Source organism: Lygodium microphyllum, chromosome 26, assembly GCF_053477565.2.
Source record: "Lygodium microphyllum isolate KBCC chromosome 26, Lygodium_microphyllum_v1.1.10, whole genome shotgun sequence".
Lineage (NCBI taxonomy): Eukaryota > Viridiplantae > Streptophyta > Polypodiopsida > Schizaeales > Lygodiaceae > Lygodium > Lygodium microphyllum.
This window is the reverse complement of record NC_141160.1, coordinates 61,841,799-61,863,711: the sequence shown is the minus strand read 5'-3', so window position 1 is coordinate 61,863,711 and position 21,913 is coordinate 61,841,799. Positions and strand designations below refer to the sequence as shown.

Here is a 21,913-nt window from a genome sequence, read left to right as displayed (position 1 = left end):
ATTCACCATATACTTCCAGCAGAGCTTTAGAAGAAACTTGACATACTTGGACTACTTAATAGCAAATCCTCAAACCCTCTCTACCAATAGCAAATCCTAAAATATTGTTAGACATCTAAAAGAGGTAGGTGCTTGATAGTTCCTTATCTAATCTTGAAGTCAATGCTACCCATAGCATATTGAGCTCCTTAATCCAACACCTTTGGTGTTATAACCATTTATACAAATTGCAATTATTTTATATTTGAGAAAATGGCACTTGCCTATTGTCAACCAAAAAAATTTTATAAAAAAACATGTTTGGGTGTAAAAACAAAAGGACTTATGAATCGAATGTGCACATATTTAATATTTTTATGACTCAAGCTCTTGTAAAGCTCAAGATTATGAACCAAAGCTTTTTTGAAAACCTTGCAATTGCAATGCAATTTACATTAAACCTCATTTTTCATTACATTGACATAAAGCTTCAGCTCAAAATTCTACAAGGCCTTATGAATCAAATGTGCACATATTTACCATTTGTAAAACCAGAGCTCTTGTGAAGCACATGGTTATGAACCTCTTTTAATTTGGGAGGTCTTTCTGAAAACTTTGCAATTCAATTTACATTAACCATCCTTATTTGTGAACATTGACACTGCACTTAAAATTTCTCTGAACAAGTGTCCAAATTTACCCTGCTCAATGACCTTCAAAACAAATTGCAAGCTAACTCGATCATATATATGCTTTGTCAAGATCCATCTTAATGTAATCTCCCAAAGGTCAATCCATGATAGTGTAGTGTAGACTCCCAATCATATGCTTTGTCGAGATCCATATTGTTTATTGTGCGAAACTCCAGCCAAAATAAAATTAGTCCAACGAGTTTGGCTTCTTGTGAAGTTCATTTTTAGAGACACTACCCTCAGTTAGACCTTGATTGTCCTACTTTGCATAGCATAGCACCTCTGCCTAAATGAGTCGACAAGCTGCCCAACTCTAATCTCTCTCTCTCTCTCTCTCTCTCTCTCTCTCAGAGGCCCAAAAGGACCTGGTAAAAGCCCTCCAGTCAGTCCTCCCCTTCCCCACCAACCCAACTGCACAGACCGCAGTCCGCTTGGAATTGCTCGTGAACAAATTTCTCGACTCTTCTTCATAAGAAAGGGACTCGCCCTATGAAGTGACAAAAATAATAATAATAATAATAAAGACCAACCACAGAGCACCTTGCACACAAGGCTGCAATAAGTTCTTTGGAAAAGGTAAAAAGGCTTCAATAGGGGAAGGGAGGGAGGCGAGGCGTGTACTTTTGGGGATGGCAACTTGCAAAGCGTGCCAGCGGATAAAAGAACCGTATAATGTTTTGGATTGGATGCTCATGAGCAGGTAATAATCTGTGGTATTTTTATTTGGAAAATGCAAAGCTCATGTCTGCTTTAAAGGTTCTTCCAATCCAATCCAAATGGGTACCTTATTGATTGATGTTGAGGTGTAATAAGAAAGGTTCGGCCTTTTATAAGGCAGCCTTCACTGACGGCAAGAAAGTCCGTCCATAATCGTGTTTTGCATACATACACACTATACTTCGCATGACAGAGTGACAGACGGAACACCATTCAGAACTTATTGTGTTGCACATGTCAATGTTCCAGGGAAAGGGGGGGGGGGGGGGGGGGTGGCCCGTGGCTTGCCTTTTTGACCTTTTAGCATGCGCCGCGCTTGCCTTTTCACTTTCAGGATGCATATCTTTCAACCAAGCCAGTGAGAAACAAGGATCTACCATCTGCTTTCAACTGTCAACAGTCAGCTGAAAGCAGATGGTTGGTCGGCAGTCGTCCGGTAACAAAGATCTACCATCTGCTTTCAACTGCCAGCAGGGTGCATATGCACAGATCCTACTACCCTCGTCCCATCCCCATCATCCATGTGTAACGTTACCCATCATTTGAGTTCTTCATCAGCAGTTCCTAAATTAATCATTTCGCCCCATCACCCTCGAATTAGCATCACAAAAACACACATCCGAGCTTCTGCTAGGTTACTGAAAGCGCTCTGATAATAACTGTGTGTACATGTTCATGGAGCGTTAGAACGCTGCAGGAAGAACTTCCATAATACTGACTGGCTCATACAAGCTGTCTATTTGCTGGACATTTCTGTTTAGGCTCTGCAACGAGTCCCTTCTTATTTCAGAAAAGAGGAAGATGCACCCCGAAGAATAGGACTTATTATTAAGCACATTAATAGCATGATCTTTCAAAAAATAATAAAAGAATAGAAACACTAGCTGCTGATAGCTCTCTTACACAGAGAGATGACCTTTTAAACACCTTGCTTTTATCAGATTCTTGTGTATATATAAGTATAATAAGGTGTCCAGTTTTGAGGACTCTTCACTTGCAAAGGCGTTTTTCTCACACGAGAGTGACTCTCAATGTATGTGTTTCCAAGACAAAGCTCTGTCGTTCATAGGTCTAATCACTGGAAGGGCCTCGTTGGTCATCATTAGATCTTCTTTTATTGAGAGAGGCACGCTGCATCAGGCGAACCAAAGACTGTACCACCTCCGACATTGGTGGCCTGAACTCCATCTCAGGCTGCCAAAAGAACAGCCACTGGGTGAGGCATTGTTGCAAGATGGCTCAACACAGCCGTAACAGAGAGGGGTGTGTACGTATCCACACACACAGATTTACTGTCCTTAAACTCGGGATCTTTTAAATTTTTGAAGGAGAATTTTCAATTAAAATTTACCTGGACACATAGGGCAATGATGTCAGCAAATCGCGATAAGGACTTGGCAGGGTACATGCCCTTCAGCAAGGGATCCACCATGCTTTCTAGAGCATCAATGTCATGAAGTTGTGGAGTGGCCCACCTCACCAATGATTGCTCTGACCTTGGCCTTGTACTGCAACAGAAATGCCATCATTGTTTATGCATTCCATCATCACATTCTTAAGAATGCCTTGCAATCCCATCCCTTCTACTTGAGTAAGTCTACTGTTAAGCCTTCAGTATATGATACACAAGCTCTGATTGCATAATAACCCAAACGTTGTTTCGCATGCTGTAAAACATTACTCAACGTATACACATGGGCTCAACAAAGAGAACTGGAGCTGCATCAAATGACTGTGAACTGGGCTCAACACATTCAATTAGGTGTCCATAAATACACATATATGAGCATGCATGCATGCATGTATGTGAGAACATACAGCAGTCCCAAACATTCGTACAGTCTGACAACAACTCCAAATATGACAAAAGTCCAAACGGAACTGACCTGTCAAAAGGCAACCGTCCTGTTAAGAGTTCCAGCATCACCACACCAAAGCTGTAGACATCACTCTGCCATGTATAAGTTCCTGACAATGCATATTCTGGAGCATTGTACCCGGATGCAGAAGACTGTAAAATGTCACGAACAGCAGTGCTATTAAAACCTTTTTAAAAAACACAATCATTACGTTGCGTATGAAATATGGCCTGGCTGGCATACCTGCTGTTCCGGGTTCGATGCACAAATGGTGCAATCAGACAAATGTGGGTTCAGTTCATCATCAAGCAAGATGTTGCTTGAACTCAAGTTCTTGTGCACAACAGCTGGTTGGGAAACCTCATGCAGATACCTAAGTTGAAAATCAAAAAAGAATGACTCTGGAAGAATATATTGGATGGATGCTTTTCTAGCAAACAATAAACCGGCTTTATAGACAATGTCCATGGTGAAAACCGGTCTAAATGTCCAACTGTGATGTGTTAATTTGCTTCAGAATCCCCAAAGCACATTACAATTTACAAACATATACAGATACTTACTCAAGAGCCTGAGCAGCACCCAATGCAATCTTCACACGAACATTCCAAGTGAGGTCCACCTTCACAGATGTGTCTGGCCCATGCAGTGTGTCACTCAAAGAGCCTTTGCCAAAGTACTCATAAATTAGTAGACGCTGTCCATGCTCGGTACAGTACCCAACCAACTCAGTAATGTTCGCATGACGGAGCCTTGAAACATTTGACACAATCTCCATGAATTCATCTTCACTTTGGAGGGAAGGGATAGCAGAGGCATCCATTTTTTTGACTGCCAGAACCTGCACCAAAAAATTATGAAAAAGGCCCCCAAACTTTCAAATTTTGTTTGAAAGAAATGGATCACTGAACAAGATTGGGTTCTTGTTCTAGTAACTGGGAATGCACAACATGAGAAACGAGACCAGGCCAGACCCACAGTGAGGTTTCCTGTGAACATGTATAATCTACTTTACCTTGCCATTAGGAAGCTCTGCCCTATATACACGACCCAATGCACCTTCACCAATGAGATTTTCCTGGCTAAAGCTGTTGGTGGCTTGCTGTAAGGAGGCAACCGAATAACTGGAAGCTGTAATTTTCCCCTGCCCTCTTTTGTTGTTGAGCTTACGGCCAGCTGGTTTCTCTGGAGGTGGAGCCTTGAAAGTGTCCACAAGAGGTGGAGGCTTCAAGGCTGTCTCTGATGCTACAAGCGTTGGACTCAACTCAGCTGGCTCTGCAACTGCTAAGACAATTGTAATATGTCAATTCATGGTTCCTTGTGGACCAAAACTTTTGGAACATCTTTTGTGTACAATTGCTAAGATAATTGTATATCGTGTTGGCTTGGAAGGCAAACACAAAAACGTTTGTTGCTCTACTGCGGGAGATCTTATGTTATCAACATGAAGTAGAGTAAACATCATGAGCTCCCAGAAGGCAGACATCCCATATCTAGCTTGTTGCAGCCGGGCACGAGGGGTTTGCACCTGTCATCCCTCTATCTGCAAGAAGCTAGATGTGGTAGAGAGCTCTTGGAAAGCAGGCACCCATAACTAGCCTGTTGAAGTGGGGACCAGGGGTTTGCACCAGCCATCCCCCTCCTCCAAGAAGCTAGGTGTATCATTGCTCCATTGTAGGAGCTCATGATGTCGCAGCTCTCTAGGGAATCATAAGTAGAAAAATGTCAAACTTCTTGTACTACCTCCTCTTCCAACATCATCGATAAGACAGTCTATGAATAGCCCACCAATTCTTTTACTGTAAGCTCCAAGCAAAATAAGAATGCACCTTTTGTAACCAAAGGAGCAAGTGGTCCTAGTGCTGGTGCTGATGATTGCTGCTTCTCCTCATCTGTAATGTATTTCTCCTTGGGTTTCCACAAGAAAAATGCTACAATGAGGCCAACAACAGCAAGCCCCAGTAGGCAGGCTATCACAACTCCAACTATGGCTCCACTGCTTAGAGAAGAGCTGCTCCCTGTGCTCTTGGATCCACTCCCTGACTTCTTTTCTGAACCTTTAGCTATTGGCACAGGTGGAGGTGGTGTAAAGGGAGGGGGTGGGGGAGCTGGGGAAGTGCTAAATTGGTTTCCATCATACCTGATCACACATAAGAAGCAAAGGCAGCATTCAACTGTTAAAATTTTCTATTGACTATTGTGAAAGACTTTATCATTTTGACAAGAAACTGGTGTATCCAAAAGACTTACTGGACATGAGGGATTTTGCTGAATGAAGCGGGCACCCAGCCAGTGAACTGGTTGTTCTCAACATCCCTGTGAGGTAAAAGAGCTCATCAATTCTACCCTCACAGAGTGCAGAAGGCGTGGAATAGGATTACTGCAAACTGGTGAGATGCACACAAACTTACAGGTTTTCAAGAGGCAAATTGGCAAGGACATTCAGACTTCCTGTAAATTGGTTGTTCTGCAAATATCTGAGAGCAGCACGAACATTTGAGTCGTAAAAGAAGAAAAAGCAACAGAGAGGTTCTGCAAATACAGAGTGGAAAACCTACAGGGACGATAGGCTGTACAAAGTGGAAAACGTCTGGGGCAATGAGCCTCCGATGGTGTTAAAGGATAGGTCCCTGCCAACGAGGTTCCAGACTCCCGAATCAGTGAACAGAATTTTCATATGCCAAGACAAAGTCCAATTTTTAAGGAACTGCAAAAGGTCTCACATGATCGCGAGGCTAGTAAACTTTGAGAACGCATCAGGAAGGTTTCCGTTAATGTGATTGTGACTCATGTTTCTGAAGGCAAAATTTTCATCTTAGAGCTTGTGTGTATTGCTGTTGCTTGCGTAGCAGCACGAATGCCAATCCATCACACTTACATTTGCGTCAGGCTAGTCATAGACGTTATCGAATATTGAAAACTTCCTCCGAGGTTGTTGTTTCCAATATTTCTAAGCTCGACAAAGTAGAAAAGCTTGCATGAGATCCAGATGATAAGAAAATCTTTCATCATGCCTTGAGCAGTCATCAGCCATTGTATCTGAAGAGGGAAATACTCACAAAATTGTAAGATTCGGCGGCAGTTGATACGGAAGATTCCCATTAATCTGGTTGTCGCTCAAATCCCTGCATCCAAAGACACATTGGTTAAACCCTGTCCCTGCTCCGGAAAAGGGATTAGAAAACAACTAGAAAACACAGAAACAGAGAAGGGGAGGCGTACAAGACAGTGAGAGATTTGAGTTTGTCCATCTGGTATCCAAGCTGACCGTTGAGGTTCAGGCCAGAAAGAGTGCTGTGTGTACAAGGCACATGACCATATTGCCGTTAGCAACCACTATATCGAGACAAGAACATGTCAACGAACATGAAAGGAGATTTAATATCCTACAGCTGTGTCACAGAAGAACCGCTGCATTGAACACCCTTCCAAGATTGTCCGCAGGGATCTGCATTACCGTTACTGGTCCAGGAGGTTAATTGATTGGGATAATTGAGGGTCGTGTACAAGTTCGTGAGCGCGGCAGCTGCAGACAGATATCAGAGATTGACGTTCAAAAGCCAACAGCTGTTTTTCGAATGATCCAAGTCGACAACATGACTAAAATACAGAGATTTACACGCTCGAAAGCCACTAGCTTATTAGCATTTCATGTTTAGATTATTTGAGTGCAGAGATAGACTGGATACGCATTTTCAGTTGCAGAACTATATCGCAAGGAGTTTCAATCATTTTCTACTGCGAGACACTATGGCATTCCCATGTAAAAGCGTTTTATGTCCTGAGCTCTTGCAAGGGAATGTCTTAACAGCGTTAGGTCCAGCAAGAGAGCCACAACACACCTAGCCTATTGCAGTGGGAGACGGATAGCATTGGAGCAGGGGAAATGAATGCAATCCCTCGTACAAGTGTCCTAACAGCATGAGCTTTTGCAAGGGAGCTACTATACATCTACCCATTGCAATGGGAAAAGGAGAGTATGCACAGGGGAACTGTAGGTCATTTCCCATTCCGAACGTCAATATCTCCTGCCAAGGAGCCATTCCACATCTATCTTGTGGCAGTGAAGAATAGGGATCGCACGTACTGTGAGGGCATTGCAACTGACTAGGTATATGGTGCCTCCCTTGGAAATGCTCATGATGTTGTCAGAATTTGAGAAACGGAGATGCATACTTGCCACAATGTGCAAAACTTCTTGCGAATAGACGATACAAAGAATGAGACAGAGAGGGGATAATGGCCTTTACCATCGGTCTGGTCCGTAACAGCTAATACTGTAGGTAGAGAAGGCGTAAGTATGAATGCTGCTGCCAGAAGAAGCGGGAGCAGGCTGAGCAAGACAGAACCTCTGCTCACCATTGCGGGGGAAGGCGCTGTCTTATATACCTTCTCGCAAAACCCGCTGCCTTTTCTTCTCCTGCAACCGAAATGTCTTCTCTTTGGCTTGGAAAACCCTAGGCCGAGAAGAAGACAGCCAAGGTGCAACAAAAAACGACGTCAGTGAGAGGCCAAGCCAAAGGACGATGTCAATGAGAGACCATGGCAGCCGGATGGAGGAGAGTGCGATCTCAGATGGAGACACAAGACGCGTTGAGTTTCCGGGGCTTGGCGGATCGAGAGGCAAAAAAGAATGGAGGTGGAATCATTGAGAACCTGCGAAACGGGATGGGTAATGGAGTCGAGGCGAGAACATGTGATTGAATGGCAAATCCGGTGAAAAACTGATTCACGAGGCCGAGGCCTGCGCCGTTGACAAGAAGTTTCCCCCCCCTTCAGCCTTTTAGGTGTTAAGATTGGGGCGCCAGGACGATGATGATGGACAGCATACGGGGAACTGTGTTGTAGGCAGAAGGAGGGGGAGGGGTGGGGGAGAAAAGAGAGGGAATGGTACGATTCTGACCAATGAAGGGGAAGCCAGACAGGGAGACGAGAGAGAGAGGGGGGGTGTGCCTCCTCTCTTCTCGCATCATCTCATGATCACAGCAGAGCACAGCTCATATTGTTGACAAAGGGGGGAGGGCGGGGGGAGGATGGGATGGGATGGGATGGATGGATGGGATGACTATGGTGATGGTGGTGGTGGTGGGGGCGCCGTAACTTGAACCCAGCTCTGATGAGCTCGGCCAGCTGTGTGCGCGTGGGCGCCCCCCGCCCACGTCTCCGTATTTCCTTTTTTCAATTTTGGGCAGGGCCCATTGCCGCACAAAAAGCAATTGTTGGTATTTGGTTTATTCATTTGTTTATCCATCTATTTTTTAAAATTGCTTTGCATATTACGAGAGAGACGTTGGCCTGCACTTCCTTCTTTTCCTTTTTGTTGTAATGAGGTTCCCAAACGGTGCATTAACACACCCCCGCTTATGGAAGTAGACTCGTCAAAAGGGGGGTCGTTCGTTACTTCTAAGAGTGGTGCCACAGGGCTTAGTCTGTATTTGCATCGAGACGTAAAGGTGGTTAGGTATTTAGTAAAATACATCCAAACCTAAAGGTGGTTAGGTATTTAGTAAAGTATTTAGTAAAATACATCCAAACCTAAAGGTGGTTAGGTATTTAGTAATTGGGAAAGAAAAAAGGCATGTCACACCTTGCAGACTTTACTTATTTGACATGTAAAAGGTTTAGTAAGTCTGCACGTGACCTCACTCTAAGGCAGGTTTTCACACAATGGAGAATAACTTTGCTCTCTGCACCCTGGAGCAGCAACCCAGATGGTAGGAATACTCAGTGTGTGGAGTGTGATCATGATTCCAATTCTTGGCTGGGCCGCTTTGGGGGTACTTTGCGGACTTGCAAATAGAGACAGACTAGGCGCTCCGCACCTAGACTCGCCCAGACGCGGGGGAGGTGGGGGCTGCCACGTGGCACCCGCCCCCCACCTCTTGTTAACTAATAATATAGATGAGTTTGTCAAATAAAAATAAAATATGCCAAAAGGCATCCATCTTTTTTCTTTGCTCTCAGCAATACATACTACAAACTTTCAAATCTTTTTGTATTCACCCCATGTTGTGAGCAAGAAAAAATTGGAAAATATTTTTAAAATCTTGCAAATTGTGAATCTTGAAGGTTTTTGTGTCATTGCGACAAATATTTTCCATTAACATTCTACATTGTGATTGATTCGTTGATTTTAAAAATCTTATTTAGTTGAACATTTGAAAGTTTACTAAACAAGAATGATGATCTTTTACACTTTCGCATCAGCTCCAAATAATATTTTTCATGAAGAAATAGATTCGTCAATTTCAAAAATATTGTTAGTGGAATATTTGATCATTTTAATGAAGGGCAATGATGATCTTCTACACTTGTCATTTTCCTTCCTATTTCTCCTCAATCTAAAGGTATTTTGGGTATGTGTAAACATTCTCTCTCTCTCTCTCTCTCTCTCTCTCTCTCTCTCTCTCTCTCTCTCTCTCTCTCTCTCTCTCTCTCTCTCTCTCTCTCTCTCTCTCTCTCTCTCTCTCTCTCTCTCTCTCTCTCTCTCTCTCTCTCATATCTATTCATGAATCATATGCTTCCTCTTTTGCCTTTTATATTTGTTCACTCTTTTTACCATTTACCTAGGGCAAACCTTTGTAGCTTTTGAGGCTTTATTACCTTTTAGTAACACACACGTGCATCCATGCATGCAAGGACATTCACATATATAAATATAACGATGTTAGCTTCATAAAATGCATGTTTGTCTAGACTCATAAAGGTTTCCCAATTACATAGCTATGTGCAAGTATGACACATGCACATATACATGTACATATACACAAATAACTAACTTACATTTACAAATATATGCATTTACTCTTTTTTTAAGACATTTACTTTTACTTAGTATCAAATGTAACTAGAGCTAGTCTCACTGAACTAGATATCCATAATAGTAGCCAATTTTCAAAGGGCCTTAATATATGTATATTTTATCTATTCTATATATTATTTAGAGCTTTCCCTTAGGGATCTCTAACCAACCAAGAGACTCCCAAGCCTACGTGGCACAAGGAGAATGAGTTTGGTATTCAAGAAATAAATATGACTTTATCTTGAAGAGTAAGTGAGGCTTATATATATATATATATATATATATATATATATATATATATATATATATATATATATATATATATATATATATATATATATTTGACACATGTAAATCCACACACTCTCTCTCTTTTTCAATTGAACATAGGAAATGATCATGGAAAGGGGAAAGATGAGTCTTTTAAAAATTACTTGCTACGTGGCCGACACACCTACTAATGTGCTTCATCCAGTTGGCATCATTGCAAAGTTCGCAAGGCTACGTCTTCTTACTTCACATTTGTTTCAAAAATCTTTTTTTTAAAAGCATGCTGCACCCACAAATATATGAATTTCAAGTTTTAAATGTTCCAAAGAAAGTAAGGCAAGTTATCATTCGTGCAACCCAGCTCTAAGACTTTTTCAATTAGTCGTTTGCATGCTCAGGAAATTGTAGACATTCTCTCAAAAAACATGGCAAAGTACACATCGGTGACCAATGTCATAGATGGATAGAACAATTGAAAGGTGAAAGTGCATTTAGCCAAAGCATTAAGCAGTTGACTACAACATGGCTAATGAAGGAAAGCTAAAAGTACACCAAAAATTATAAAACCATTCAAAATAGTTTATTTTCCACAAAGAGGCATTGTTCAAGAGCATCGGATCATCGATGACATTGTGTAGCGATGATGCTCCCATGTTGTTTCTACATGAACAACTGCAATGATCATACTCTCTACCAATGGAGACTTGTATCAAATAAGAATTGAATTGAAATAGAAAATGTAGTTTCAATCGCCTGAATTAGAAGAAGGTGCACAATCTTAGCTCCATCAAACACAATAACGTCAAGATACATTTGATGCACCCTAACCAAGCATGAAATATCCATGAATTCGTGATGCTATTAACATCGAGGGATGCACAAATAATGTCTTTTTTGAATCAAGAATGCATTAAATGGGGCGAAAACATAAAAACACTGGACATAAGTCCCATATTGAATCTCCATGAATGTTGAACTAGAAGAATCCAAGTATGGGAGTGTCAACAGATGTTTGATAACATGAGCAAGGCTCTTGCGCATTATGGGATCTAACAACACAAATGTGTATTGCTCCTAGAGATCCAATTGAGCTTTTGACACAGCGTAATATGTGTAGACATATGAAGAAGCACGTGGAAAAGGTTGAGATATTGAGCACAGCAAGGAGTGCAAAAATAAGTAAGATATATCAAATTGTAGAAAGCAAACTCTATATATGAACATGTTTGAAAACTCACCTTAAGCAAAGTTAGATGAAAATTATCAGTGCATCAATGTGAAGACCATTTTTAAAAAGAACAGGCAATCCAACTTAACATTAAATAATAACTCTATTTCATGAAATAAATAAGAAAACATATACATAGAAAAAATCTATGTAAAACTTTTAAATTATACCAATGTTTTCACAAATTGAAAATATTGAAAAAAATTTGCTATTTTGATTTGTTGAGAATTTTCAAAATTAGAAATGGATATAAAAAGAAGCATATATAATGGTGTAAGTGGAAAGGAGATACCAACACACTCATATGCAAAAACGATATACGTCACCCACAAAAATTGAACCCACATCATACAATTCTCCCTTGAATGAGCAGAGTCAAATTCATTCGCTAGTCCCATAATGAAATGCCAATCCACAACAGAGAGATATTCCTAATTGTTTTGTGATGAACCAATCCCATTGCTCGGTTCGCTCGGAGTCAGCGACTCATTAGTGTCAATAGTCTATTAAACTTAGCAACAAACAATTTTAAAGATGAAACTTCCTTCTTCAAAAATATAACTTTGTCAACATTCTCCTCATTGGCCAAAGTGTTTGTCTCACTCTCTGATCCCCTTGAATCATGTCTCTCTCTCTTTGGCATGTTATCCACCAATTTTCTTGTTTCATACACCCCCTCTATTCCAGCTTTCAACTCACAATGGAACTCTCCACCAACACTACTATGGAGGTGAAGATTTGCACTTCGCAACTCCTACGAAACATCATGTAGGCATGCAAACTACATCCATATTTCATTTGAAAAGGATTGCATGAGTTGCCCAATTCGACTTGTCAATTTCTCAACTTTAGCATCAATTTTTTGAAAACTCCATGAGGAAGAAGAACTACTCATCATCTCCATAGTTCTTAGACGCTTAGGGTTGTAAGGATGCACATCTCACCCCACCTCATCTATTGGTCATGGGAGTGGCAAGACCTCTGCCACCACTGGTACAGAAGACTTGGACATAAGGAACATGTACATATAACATTTTCAAACACATCTTAGAGCAACACATCTCAATGTTACACAAAGGAGCCATGCAGAGTTCCGAACATAGAAATGTTCAAGAAACACGAAGCTGGGAGCAACATATACCTTCCATAATGGCACTAATAAGATAAGCATCATCGAGACATGGTTTTTCCAACATATTTCATATTACTTGTATCTACTATATTGGGAGACATTGCAAGTGTTGGTTTAGAAAATGCAATATGCATAACAGGGATAGAGGATTACTCACGTTCTATCATAATGCGAAATGATAAACAACACGACAGTACTTGACAATTCACATATCTAATCAAGAAAAATAGAATGAAGTTTACATAAGACATGCAAAGTCATAGAACATAAGATGGACATGTAAACGAAAACACAATTAATTATAAGAAAACCTTTAGAGACTCTCTTAAAACACTTTCACAGCTGTGACTCTTTTCACATGATGCAAAATGATAAATGTTTGAAATCAAAACATTGAGCCAAAATACAAAATCATCTAGCTTTTTGCAACACCTCTAGGTACACAATGTTCATAGTGATACGAGAGTTCACACTTCTATCTTCCAACAAAACCTTTATGGAAGCAATAGATCTCACTCGACTAAAAGTAACATAGAGTTGACCATGAGAGAACACTAGCGTCTTGAGATACAAACCCAAGGAGGCCAATGTTTGTCCTTGAGACATGTTAATAGTCATAGCAAAAGCCAGCGTGGCAAGAAATTGTCTTCTACGCATGATGAAGGGCAACCCTGCAAACATGGGGATAAAGATTATCCTAAGTATGAAGATGGTAACACTGACATAGGTTCTAGTGATAATCTTAGCCTCTAGGACTTTACTATGAAACTGCTTGCATATCAATCTTGTACCATTGCCAGACTCCCATATCAAGATTCAAGCTTCTTAATCACCCATGCATTTTTTTTCAACACCAAGCAATGCAACCACCTCCTAGATTGATGGAGTTTAGATACTCACTTGAGCAAAGGAAGGAATTTGCATCAGTCTCAGCTATAGAATCAACATTGTAATACATATGACAATCCCCTAGCATTTCTCGCAAGGCAACCATGTTCAACGCACCAACATCCTTGTTTTTAGAGGCCAAAATAGCACATCCTTTGAAAAAGAAGGCATATTCTTGCACAATGGATGTCCATGTAAACATGTGAGATGAGACCATCCATGGTTGCATCTTGCAAAACCATATGTGCCAGAATAGCAGCATGGTTATTACCATCCAAATAATATTGACCATCACCAAGAGAGAGAAGCCATTCAACAAAATTGTGATTTTCATATTGCATGGAAACTCACATATTTCAAGACAAATGTAAAATATGCATATGATTCCACAAAGGAGAAAGACCAAGGGTTGCAGCAACCATCTACTCACAACTACCCTTTGGCACTACAAGTAGGATATAACAAAAATCTCCACCAAAGAGAATGACTTTGCCTCCAAAAGGCATATCACATGCCATTATATCCCTCGATATTCTATCCAATGCCTCAAAAGCATGCCAATGCATCATTAGCGCCTCATCCCAAATAATAAGATATGCTTGTTGAGAATCATGGACCTAGAACTAGAAGAGCTATGGTGGACGCAAATCAAACACACGATACATGATTAGAATGAGAAATTGTAACTCAAGTGAATTAGGTTGCAAGATAGATTAGCTTGGACTCATAAACACAATCTTGAGTGACTCAAACCGATTGTACCATTGCATTGAAATGAGTGTCAAGTACATGCTTATATAGCTTTTGGATAGTACCATTATTCTCATAGTGCATATGGGATTTTCAACATCTCTTCCTAGAGCATTCATCATTGTCTCTCTCTCTCATACAAAGCCACTTATGGGCAAGCCTCTATGGGCGTACATACAAGCATCATTTGCTATTCTCAACACCCCCCCCTCCAATGATGAGTTCCTACCCTTGCTGGCTTTTGCCCCCCCCCCCCGCATGAAAACATGGACCGGGAGACTAGCTCTTTGGCAGTCTAGTCAAGTTTGTCAAGATTGTGGGAGAGAAGGAAGGAGTCTCGCTTGAAGCTTTCTTGCTTGCACAATGGGGGAAGACACACAAGGGTGGAGGCTGAAAACAGTTTTCCTCTTCTTAGTTGTGTAAGCCAAAAGAACTCAAGTACAAAGAAATAGAAGAACCCTCTATATGGGTCTCAAACCAAACTCAACTAACTAAGGTGGCATACTAACTGAGCCACGAACTAGAATAGATAAGGATAGCTATCATGTAGCTATTATTCATGGGCGGTGTACCAACCGCATCTGCAACCGACACGTCGGTGACATAAATACACAACGGTCACCCTGGCATATCACGAGTGGAGCTCGATATCTCAACACTCCCCCTCGAGCTCAATCCCAATTCCTGCACACCAAGCAGGTCTCTGAACTTGCGCAGCTTCTCTGCGCCCAATGCCTTCGTAAATATGTCAGCTACCTGATCCTCTGTGCTGACATAAACTAGATCAATAAGACCTAGTAAAACCCTCTCCCGCACATAGTGATAATGCACCTCAATGTGCTTTGTTCTAGCATGATAGACTGGGTTATTTGCCAAGTGTATACTACTCATGTTGTCACAATAAATGACAACTGGCCCATCTGTAGACTGATGCATATCATAAAGTAGCTTATGCAACCAAGCTACCTCACATGCAGCCATTGCTGCACCCCTGTACTCAGCCTCTGTGCTCGACAAGGCAACTGTAGGCTGTTTCTTGCTGCTCCAAGTGACTGCAGCACTCCCAAAAGAGAACACATATCCACTGGTAGATCGTCTATCAGAAATACTACCAGCCCAATCAGCATCAGTGTATCCATGCAACTGTATCTGAACCCCAGTCTCATAAAATAGTCCATACTGCAATGTGGACTTCACATACCTGAGTATGCGTCTAGCCGCATCCAAATGTGGTTTCCTTGGAGCCTGCATAAACTGACTTACCAACCCAACAGCATAGCTCAAATCTGGCCTGGTAATAGTCATATAAATCAAGCTTCCTACTATGCGTCTGTACATAGTAGGGTCTTCTAGAAGCTCACCTGCATCTGTGCTCAGCTTCACATTCTGCTCCAAAGGAACTGAAATAGGCTTACAGCCTGTCATCCCATATTTGGACAGCATGTCCAATCCATACTGCCTCTGCAAGAGCTGTATCCCACTTGGTGATCTAATCACCTCAATGCCCAAGAAATAACGCAGCTCTCCCAAATCCTTCATCTCAAACTTCTGCCTTAATAGCATTTTCACATGAAGGATATCTTCATCACTGTCACCTATCATAATCAAATCATCAACATAAATGACAAGTAGCATAATACCTTTCTCTGTTTTTCTAACATAAAGTGAGAAATCTGCCTTGGAAATCTGAAAGCCAATAGTGACAAGATACTGTCCTATCTTGTCAGACCATGCTCTAGGTGCTTGCTTCAAGCCATACAAAGCTTTCTTCAACCTGCAAACAAACTCAGGATGAACAGCATGCACATAACCTGGTGGCTGCTCCATATAGACCTCTTCTTGCAAATCACCATGCAAGAAGGCATTCTTTACATCCATCTGATGTAAAGACCATCCCTTTGATGCAGCCATAGCAATGACTGCTCTTACAGTTGCCATCCTTGCAACTGGACTGAATGTTTCTTCATAGTCAATGCCATATGTTTGTGCATACCCCTTGACTACTAATCTTGCCTTGTATCTGTTCACAGAACCATCAGCATTGTGCTTCACCTTATAAACCCACTTACAGCCAATTGCATTCTTACCTTTAGGCAAAGGTACCAATTCCCATGTAGCATTTGCTTCCAAGGCATCCATTTCTTCATCCATGGCTTTCTCCCATTTTTCTTTTCCCATGGCTTGCTCAAAAGATGTGGGTTCTGGTTCCTGTATCACTTTGACCATATATGCATAGTGAATGGCTGTAAATCCATCATATTTCAGCCTATCCACAGGATACCTAGCTCTTGTAGACCTGCGCAAAGTAGGTTCACTCCCAGGTGCTCTCAAAACAACCCTGGTCTTCCTTACTCCAGGTGTAACAATAGAAGGAATACCCAACTCATCATCAATGCTCTGTTCTGAGCCACTGGATTCACCATCCACATAAGAGTGACCTGCATTCACATCAAACATGGGCTGATCTACCTTCTCTTTTCCTTTTCGTGATACCTGCATACCACTATCTGCATTGCTTTGAGAAGATTCTCCTGATCTCAATCTGCCTGTCCATGGCGAAGAATGTGAACCACTGCTAGAGGACGCTCCAGGTCCACTAATATTTTGTGACTGCTGCTGTGAATTCTGTGTAGCATTACCATTTTGTGCATCTTCATCATCAATCACATTTACTGGTCTATACCAGCTACTCATCTCATCAAAAACAACATCTCTGCTCACTGTAAACTTACGAGTAGAAGGGTTATAGCATCTATACCCTTTTTGCTGCAGAGAGTAACCAATAAAGATGCACTTCTCAGCTTTTGGATCCAACTTGGATCTCAGCTCATCTGGCACATGTACATAGGCAATGCAACCAAAAATTTTCAAATGAGAAATATCTGGTTTCCTACCAGTATACCTCTCCTCTGGAGTCATTCCATGTATTGCTGCAGTGGGAGTCCTGTTCATTATGTAGACTGCTGTAGCAACTGCTTCAGCCCAATAAAAATCTGGCAAGTCTTTTTCATTGAGCATGGCACGAGATACCTCTCCAATATGCCTGTTTTTCCTTTCTGCAATTCCATTTTGTTGTGGGGTATAACTGCATGAATATTGCTGCTTTATGCCATGCTCCTGCAAGAACCTTGCAAACTCATTTGAGAGGTACTCTCCCCCTCCATCTGACCTTAGGCATTTTATTTGTAGACCTGTTTCTTTTTCAGCCATAGCTTTAAGAGTTTTGAAATGCCCAAAGACTTCACTTTTCTTTTTCATAAAATACACCCAAACTTTTCTGCTATAGTCATCAATAAAAGTGACAAAATAATGACATCCTCCAAGAGATGCAGCTTTAGTAGTCCACACATCAGAGTGGATTAATTCCAATGGCTTCTCACTCTCTTGAACATGTCTAGGAAATGGTTTCCTTGCCTGTTTTCCAAACTGACAGGCTTCACATACCTTATGCATTTCTGCAACCTTGAATTTTGGCAATCCTGCAACAATGTTTTGGGCCTGCATTGATTTAAGTCGCTGTACATTAACATGACCAATGCGTTTATGCCAGATATCAATATCTGCAACTACACCGGTCCCATGTGCAAACATTGCTGCACTCAATTCAGACATGTCTGCATCCAATGTAAACATTCTGCCCTTCTTCTTTCCTTTTGCTATCAAGCGACCTTTATTTTTCATATCCTCAACAAAGCATCCATGAGGATTAAATCTGACCTGCAAGCCCTGCTCAACCATTTGACCGACAGAAACCAGATTCTTGGTGATATTCGGAACATGAAATACATCGGACAGGTATTTCTTTTTCCCATCCTGCATAGACAAGGGAATTTTTCCAATCTGCACAATAGGATGTGCAGTATCATCACCAGTCTCCACAAATCCTGGTTTTTCCATTTTCCTTGCATCCTCCATCCATTCTGCATGACCTGTCATGTGGTTTGACGCACCTGAGTCAACATACCATACATCGTTGCTTTCTTCTGCACTTGTCACAGAATTGTTCATGTGCTGCACCATGAACAAATGCTCATTTCTGTCATCACCCTGTCTACTAGAAGATGCATAATTTCCTTGTTGCAGTTTTCCATTCATGATGTCATTCTGCTTTTTGTAGCAGTCTTTAGCCATATGTCCCATTTTACCACAATAGTAGCATTCAACATTACTGTTTGCATTTTGGCCTCTTTGCCATCCACCACGACCTCGTTGGCTCCCCCTGCCTCTAGAGTTACCACGTCCTCCTCCATAGGACTGGTTTTCTTGAGTTTGCTGCATATTCTGATTTCTACCACGGCCTCCAAATCGGCCTCCTCTACCTCTGCCTCTACCTCTTCCAGCATTTGAGTAGAAGACAGCTTCCTTTGAAGTTCCTCCTGAAGAAGATGCACCACCATTTCTCTGCTCCTCAGAAATTAGAAGAGCAATCAACTCCTCAAAGTCAGGAAATCTTTCACGAACGGAAATGGATGTTCGAAACTGTGCATAATCCTTTCCTAGACCATTCAAGGTCACGGAAACTAAATCATCATCTTCCACTGGCGACCCAATGGAAGCAAGTGCATCTGCAATCTTCTTCACCTTCATGTGGTAGTCGTTGATGCTCATATTTTCTCTTTGCACATTGTGCAACTCTTGCTTGAGCTGCATTTTCCTGGCTTGCGTATTTGTGCTATACATCTTTGACAGAGTATCCCATGCCTCCTTTGGCGTACTGGCATCCTGAATATGCACAATCATAGAGTCTGAAATGCTGATAGACAGCCAGTACATAACTTTTCTGGCTCTCTCATGCCATGCTTTGAATGCCTGCATCTGCTGTTGATTGGGAACATCAGGAAGAACTGGTTCTTCTTCATTTCCTGCAACAAACTCCCAATATCCTTTTCCCATAAGGAAATTCGTCATTCTAAACTTCCATGCTTGGAAGTTGTTCTTGTCAAGCTTTTCAGTGACAATCTGTGAGAGAGAATCAGACGCCATTACAGAACACTGCGAAAAATTCTGTCACTGCAAAAACTTAGCTTCACCCTCACAAGGGCAAATCTGCAAAACTGGCGAAAGTGGTATTTGACCACACAGTCACTTCCTAGTGACGATTTTGCATCAACAGGAACCAAGGATGATTCTGTAACTCCCAATGTCTCTGCGCACAAGCATACGATGCGATTTCTACAGTAACTTTTCACTGATCTGTAGAACAGTGGTTGCACAGCATAAAACTGGGCCTTTTTCTGAGTGCGTGCAGAGAACTTCCGCCTCCAAAACAGGCCCCGAAATGGCCTCAAATCAAAAAAACAAGGTCGCCGAGAGCTAAAGCTCTCTCCCGCAGCATATACTGCCCTCTTGCTTCACCGCGAAGGGCGTCTCAACCTGAGACAATGCACTCTTGCAATTTCCGGCTGTGCTACCTGCAGAGATCTGCTCCCAAAACAGAAAATGAAAGCAACACTGCTCCTCTTACCAGAACACCGCGAGCTTGGCTTGCTTTCTTGAGCTCCTTACCACGAACAAGGCTCTGATACCATGTCAAGATTGTGGGAGAGAAGGAAGGAGTCTCGCTTGAAGCTTTCTTGCTTGCACAATGGGGGAAGACACACAAGGGTGGAGGCTGAAAACAGTTTTCCTCTTCTTAGTTGTGTAAGCCAAAAGAACTCAAGTACAAAGAAATAGAAGAACCCTCTATATGGGTCTCAAACCAAACTCAACTAACTAAGGTGGCATACTAACTGAGCCACGAACTAGAATAGATAAGGATAGCTATCATGTAGCTATTATTCATGGGCGGTGTACCAACCGCATCTGCAACCGACACGTCGGTGACATAAATACACAACGGTCACCCTGGCATATCACGAGTGGAGCTCGATATCTCAACAAAGTTAAGGCTTGAAACTTTACATCTTTGGTAAGGGCTTTTACATCCACTATGGGAAAAATTATTTGTTATCAGCAACAGAAAGTTCTTTTTCCATGCTTCTTTGGCATCCTAGGCTTTTCTCAATCTTCTAGATGTCTTTGATCTTCTTAGACTCCTTCTTGGTCTTCATGCTCTTTGCCTTTGTTGTGATTCTTGTCCCTTTATTGACACGTGGTACATCTCCTTTTTGCTTCATGATTTTACAAATGAACACACTGATGGGTACATGGGCTTGGTTTGACAAACTCTCATTCATTGAAGTTCGGGATACATGAATTTTTTGGATTTTAATGGATAGACAATCACTGAAAGGGCTTGACATGGCAATGGATTTTGGAGAAGTGCAAACAAATATAGTTACACTGGTTCAGCAACGAAAGCAAAACTTTTCAAGGTACAATTATTGGACCCATGTAAGGAGCTACCTTTAACAAGTCAGTTGCTGGTTTGGACTCCTTTAGCCATGATATATGGCATTCACTCATGGCATAATTTCCATTTCCATCACCAAATGATTCACCTATGTGTCTAGAATATGGAATATCTCGATAGTACCTACAATGTCTGCCATCTTCTTTAAAATAAGGAGGAGCCAAGATAGCTAGTACAACACAAGCTGTTACTACTATGAATTAATGTATATTACCTCCACTTGTTGGGTGAAGCACTGATGGTTCACAAGATCCTGACATAGTCCTATCAACAACTAGTTTTGCAAGCCTAGATTGTGTTGCATCACCACTGTTAACCCAGCCATAAGCCTTGACATGCATTGATCCATATAGAAGTTTGCTGGAGATAGTTATGCCTAGATGATTGTGAAGAGGTATTACAACTGAAATAGGTAGGCAGAAGATCTCCATAGAGAACTCATCACACTCGTATATGTGCATATATGATATGATTGGAGTTGAACGAGATGCTTTTAAATGATGCCTAGCCCTGTTCCTTTTCTCTATTCGGGCAGAGTCAGAACCTCCATTTGCTTGTTGAGGTGGGATTTCATACAATCCAACATCAAGCGGCTTGATATTGTTTAGAAGAAGGCGGTCTCTCTGCAACTCCTGAGGAGAGAATGGAGGTCCTAACAGTGTGAAGGCTTCTCTGCACGCCTCATATAGCCGCTACACTGCAAGCACGGGCTCGGCTTCCGGATCCTCTTCTTCAGCAAGGTCGGGGCCCAAGGCCTTTAAGGAGCGCTCCTCTTCTAAGCACATGATGAAGATGATGATGCGAAGAAGCCCAATGTCATGAGAATGTGTGTTAATGTAGGGGCCTCTTACATGCTTGAGGGAGCAATGGCTTACTGGGATCTATGATAGGTGGCTTGCCATGGCCAAAGGCTCCTAGATAGAAGGGGAAGGCCACCCCTACAACCGCAAATAGGAGGAGACCACCTACTACAATTCCATTACAAAGACGTGACATCTCTCTATCCTTTGTCTCGTTGATAGACGATAGACAATAGACTCTCTCTCTATTTCTCTCTCTCTGAGTCTATGTCATAGACCAATTTAGTGAATAAATCACACCACTAGCTACCTAGTGATCCGGGTTTTTTACAACCCGAATTACTACCACAAAATTTGGCCAAAACCCCTATCAAGAGCTTACCATATCACTTTGGGTTTACTCTTCAAGTACTAGGTATGCTACATTGCTTCTCGATTATGATA

The 21,913-nt window shown here is 41.7% G+C and overlaps 1 protein-coding gene and 1 pseudogene across 1 annotated transcript; both read right to left on the bottom strand.

Annotated features, from left to right (window-relative positions):
• Window positions 1–2,210: 2,210 nt before the first annotated feature.
• On the bottom strand, window positions 2,211–8,269 carry LOC148013322 (protein STRUBBELIG-RECEPTOR FAMILY 8-like). Its single transcript, XM_087668619.1, has 16 exons — window positions 7,498–8,269; window positions 6,638–6,773; window positions 6,470–6,541; window positions 6,307–6,372; window positions 6,126–6,197; window positions 5,971–6,042; window positions 5,806–5,877; window positions 5,659–5,724; window positions 5,498–5,563; window positions 5,077–5,387; window positions 4,263–4,528; window positions 3,811–4,088; window positions 3,491–3,620; window positions 3,275–3,399; window positions 2,740–2,896; window positions 2,211–2,582 (listed from the first exon to the last, which is right to left on the bottom strand). Exons 1-16 carry the CDS (start codon window positions 7,607–7,609, stop codon window positions 2,460–2,462), a joined length of 2,124 nt encoding a protein of 707 aa, XP_087524745.1. The 5' UTR covers window positions 7,610–8,269; the 3' UTR covers window positions 2,211–2,459.
• Window positions 8,270–20,626: 12,357 nt separating this feature from the next.
• On the bottom strand, window positions 20,627–21,454 carry LOC148013321 (plant cysteine oxidase 4 pseudogene; annotated as a pseudogene).
• Between the last annotated feature and the right edge of the window lie 459 nt (window positions 21,455–21,913).

Coding starts and splice junctions, on each gene's coding strand:
- LOC148013322 (XM_087668619.1), bottom strand. CDS start 7,609: ATGGTGAGCAGAGGTTCTGTCTTGCTCAGCCTGCTCCCGCTTCTTCTG. Junction 6,043..6,125: donor ATGACTAGCCTGACGCAAAT/GTAAGTGTGATG, acceptor TTTTGCCTTCAG/AAACATGAGTCACAATCACA. Junction 5,564..5,658: donor AATTTGCCTCTTGAAAACCT/GTAAGTTTGTGT, acceptor TTTACCTCACAG/GGATGTTGAGAACAACCAGT.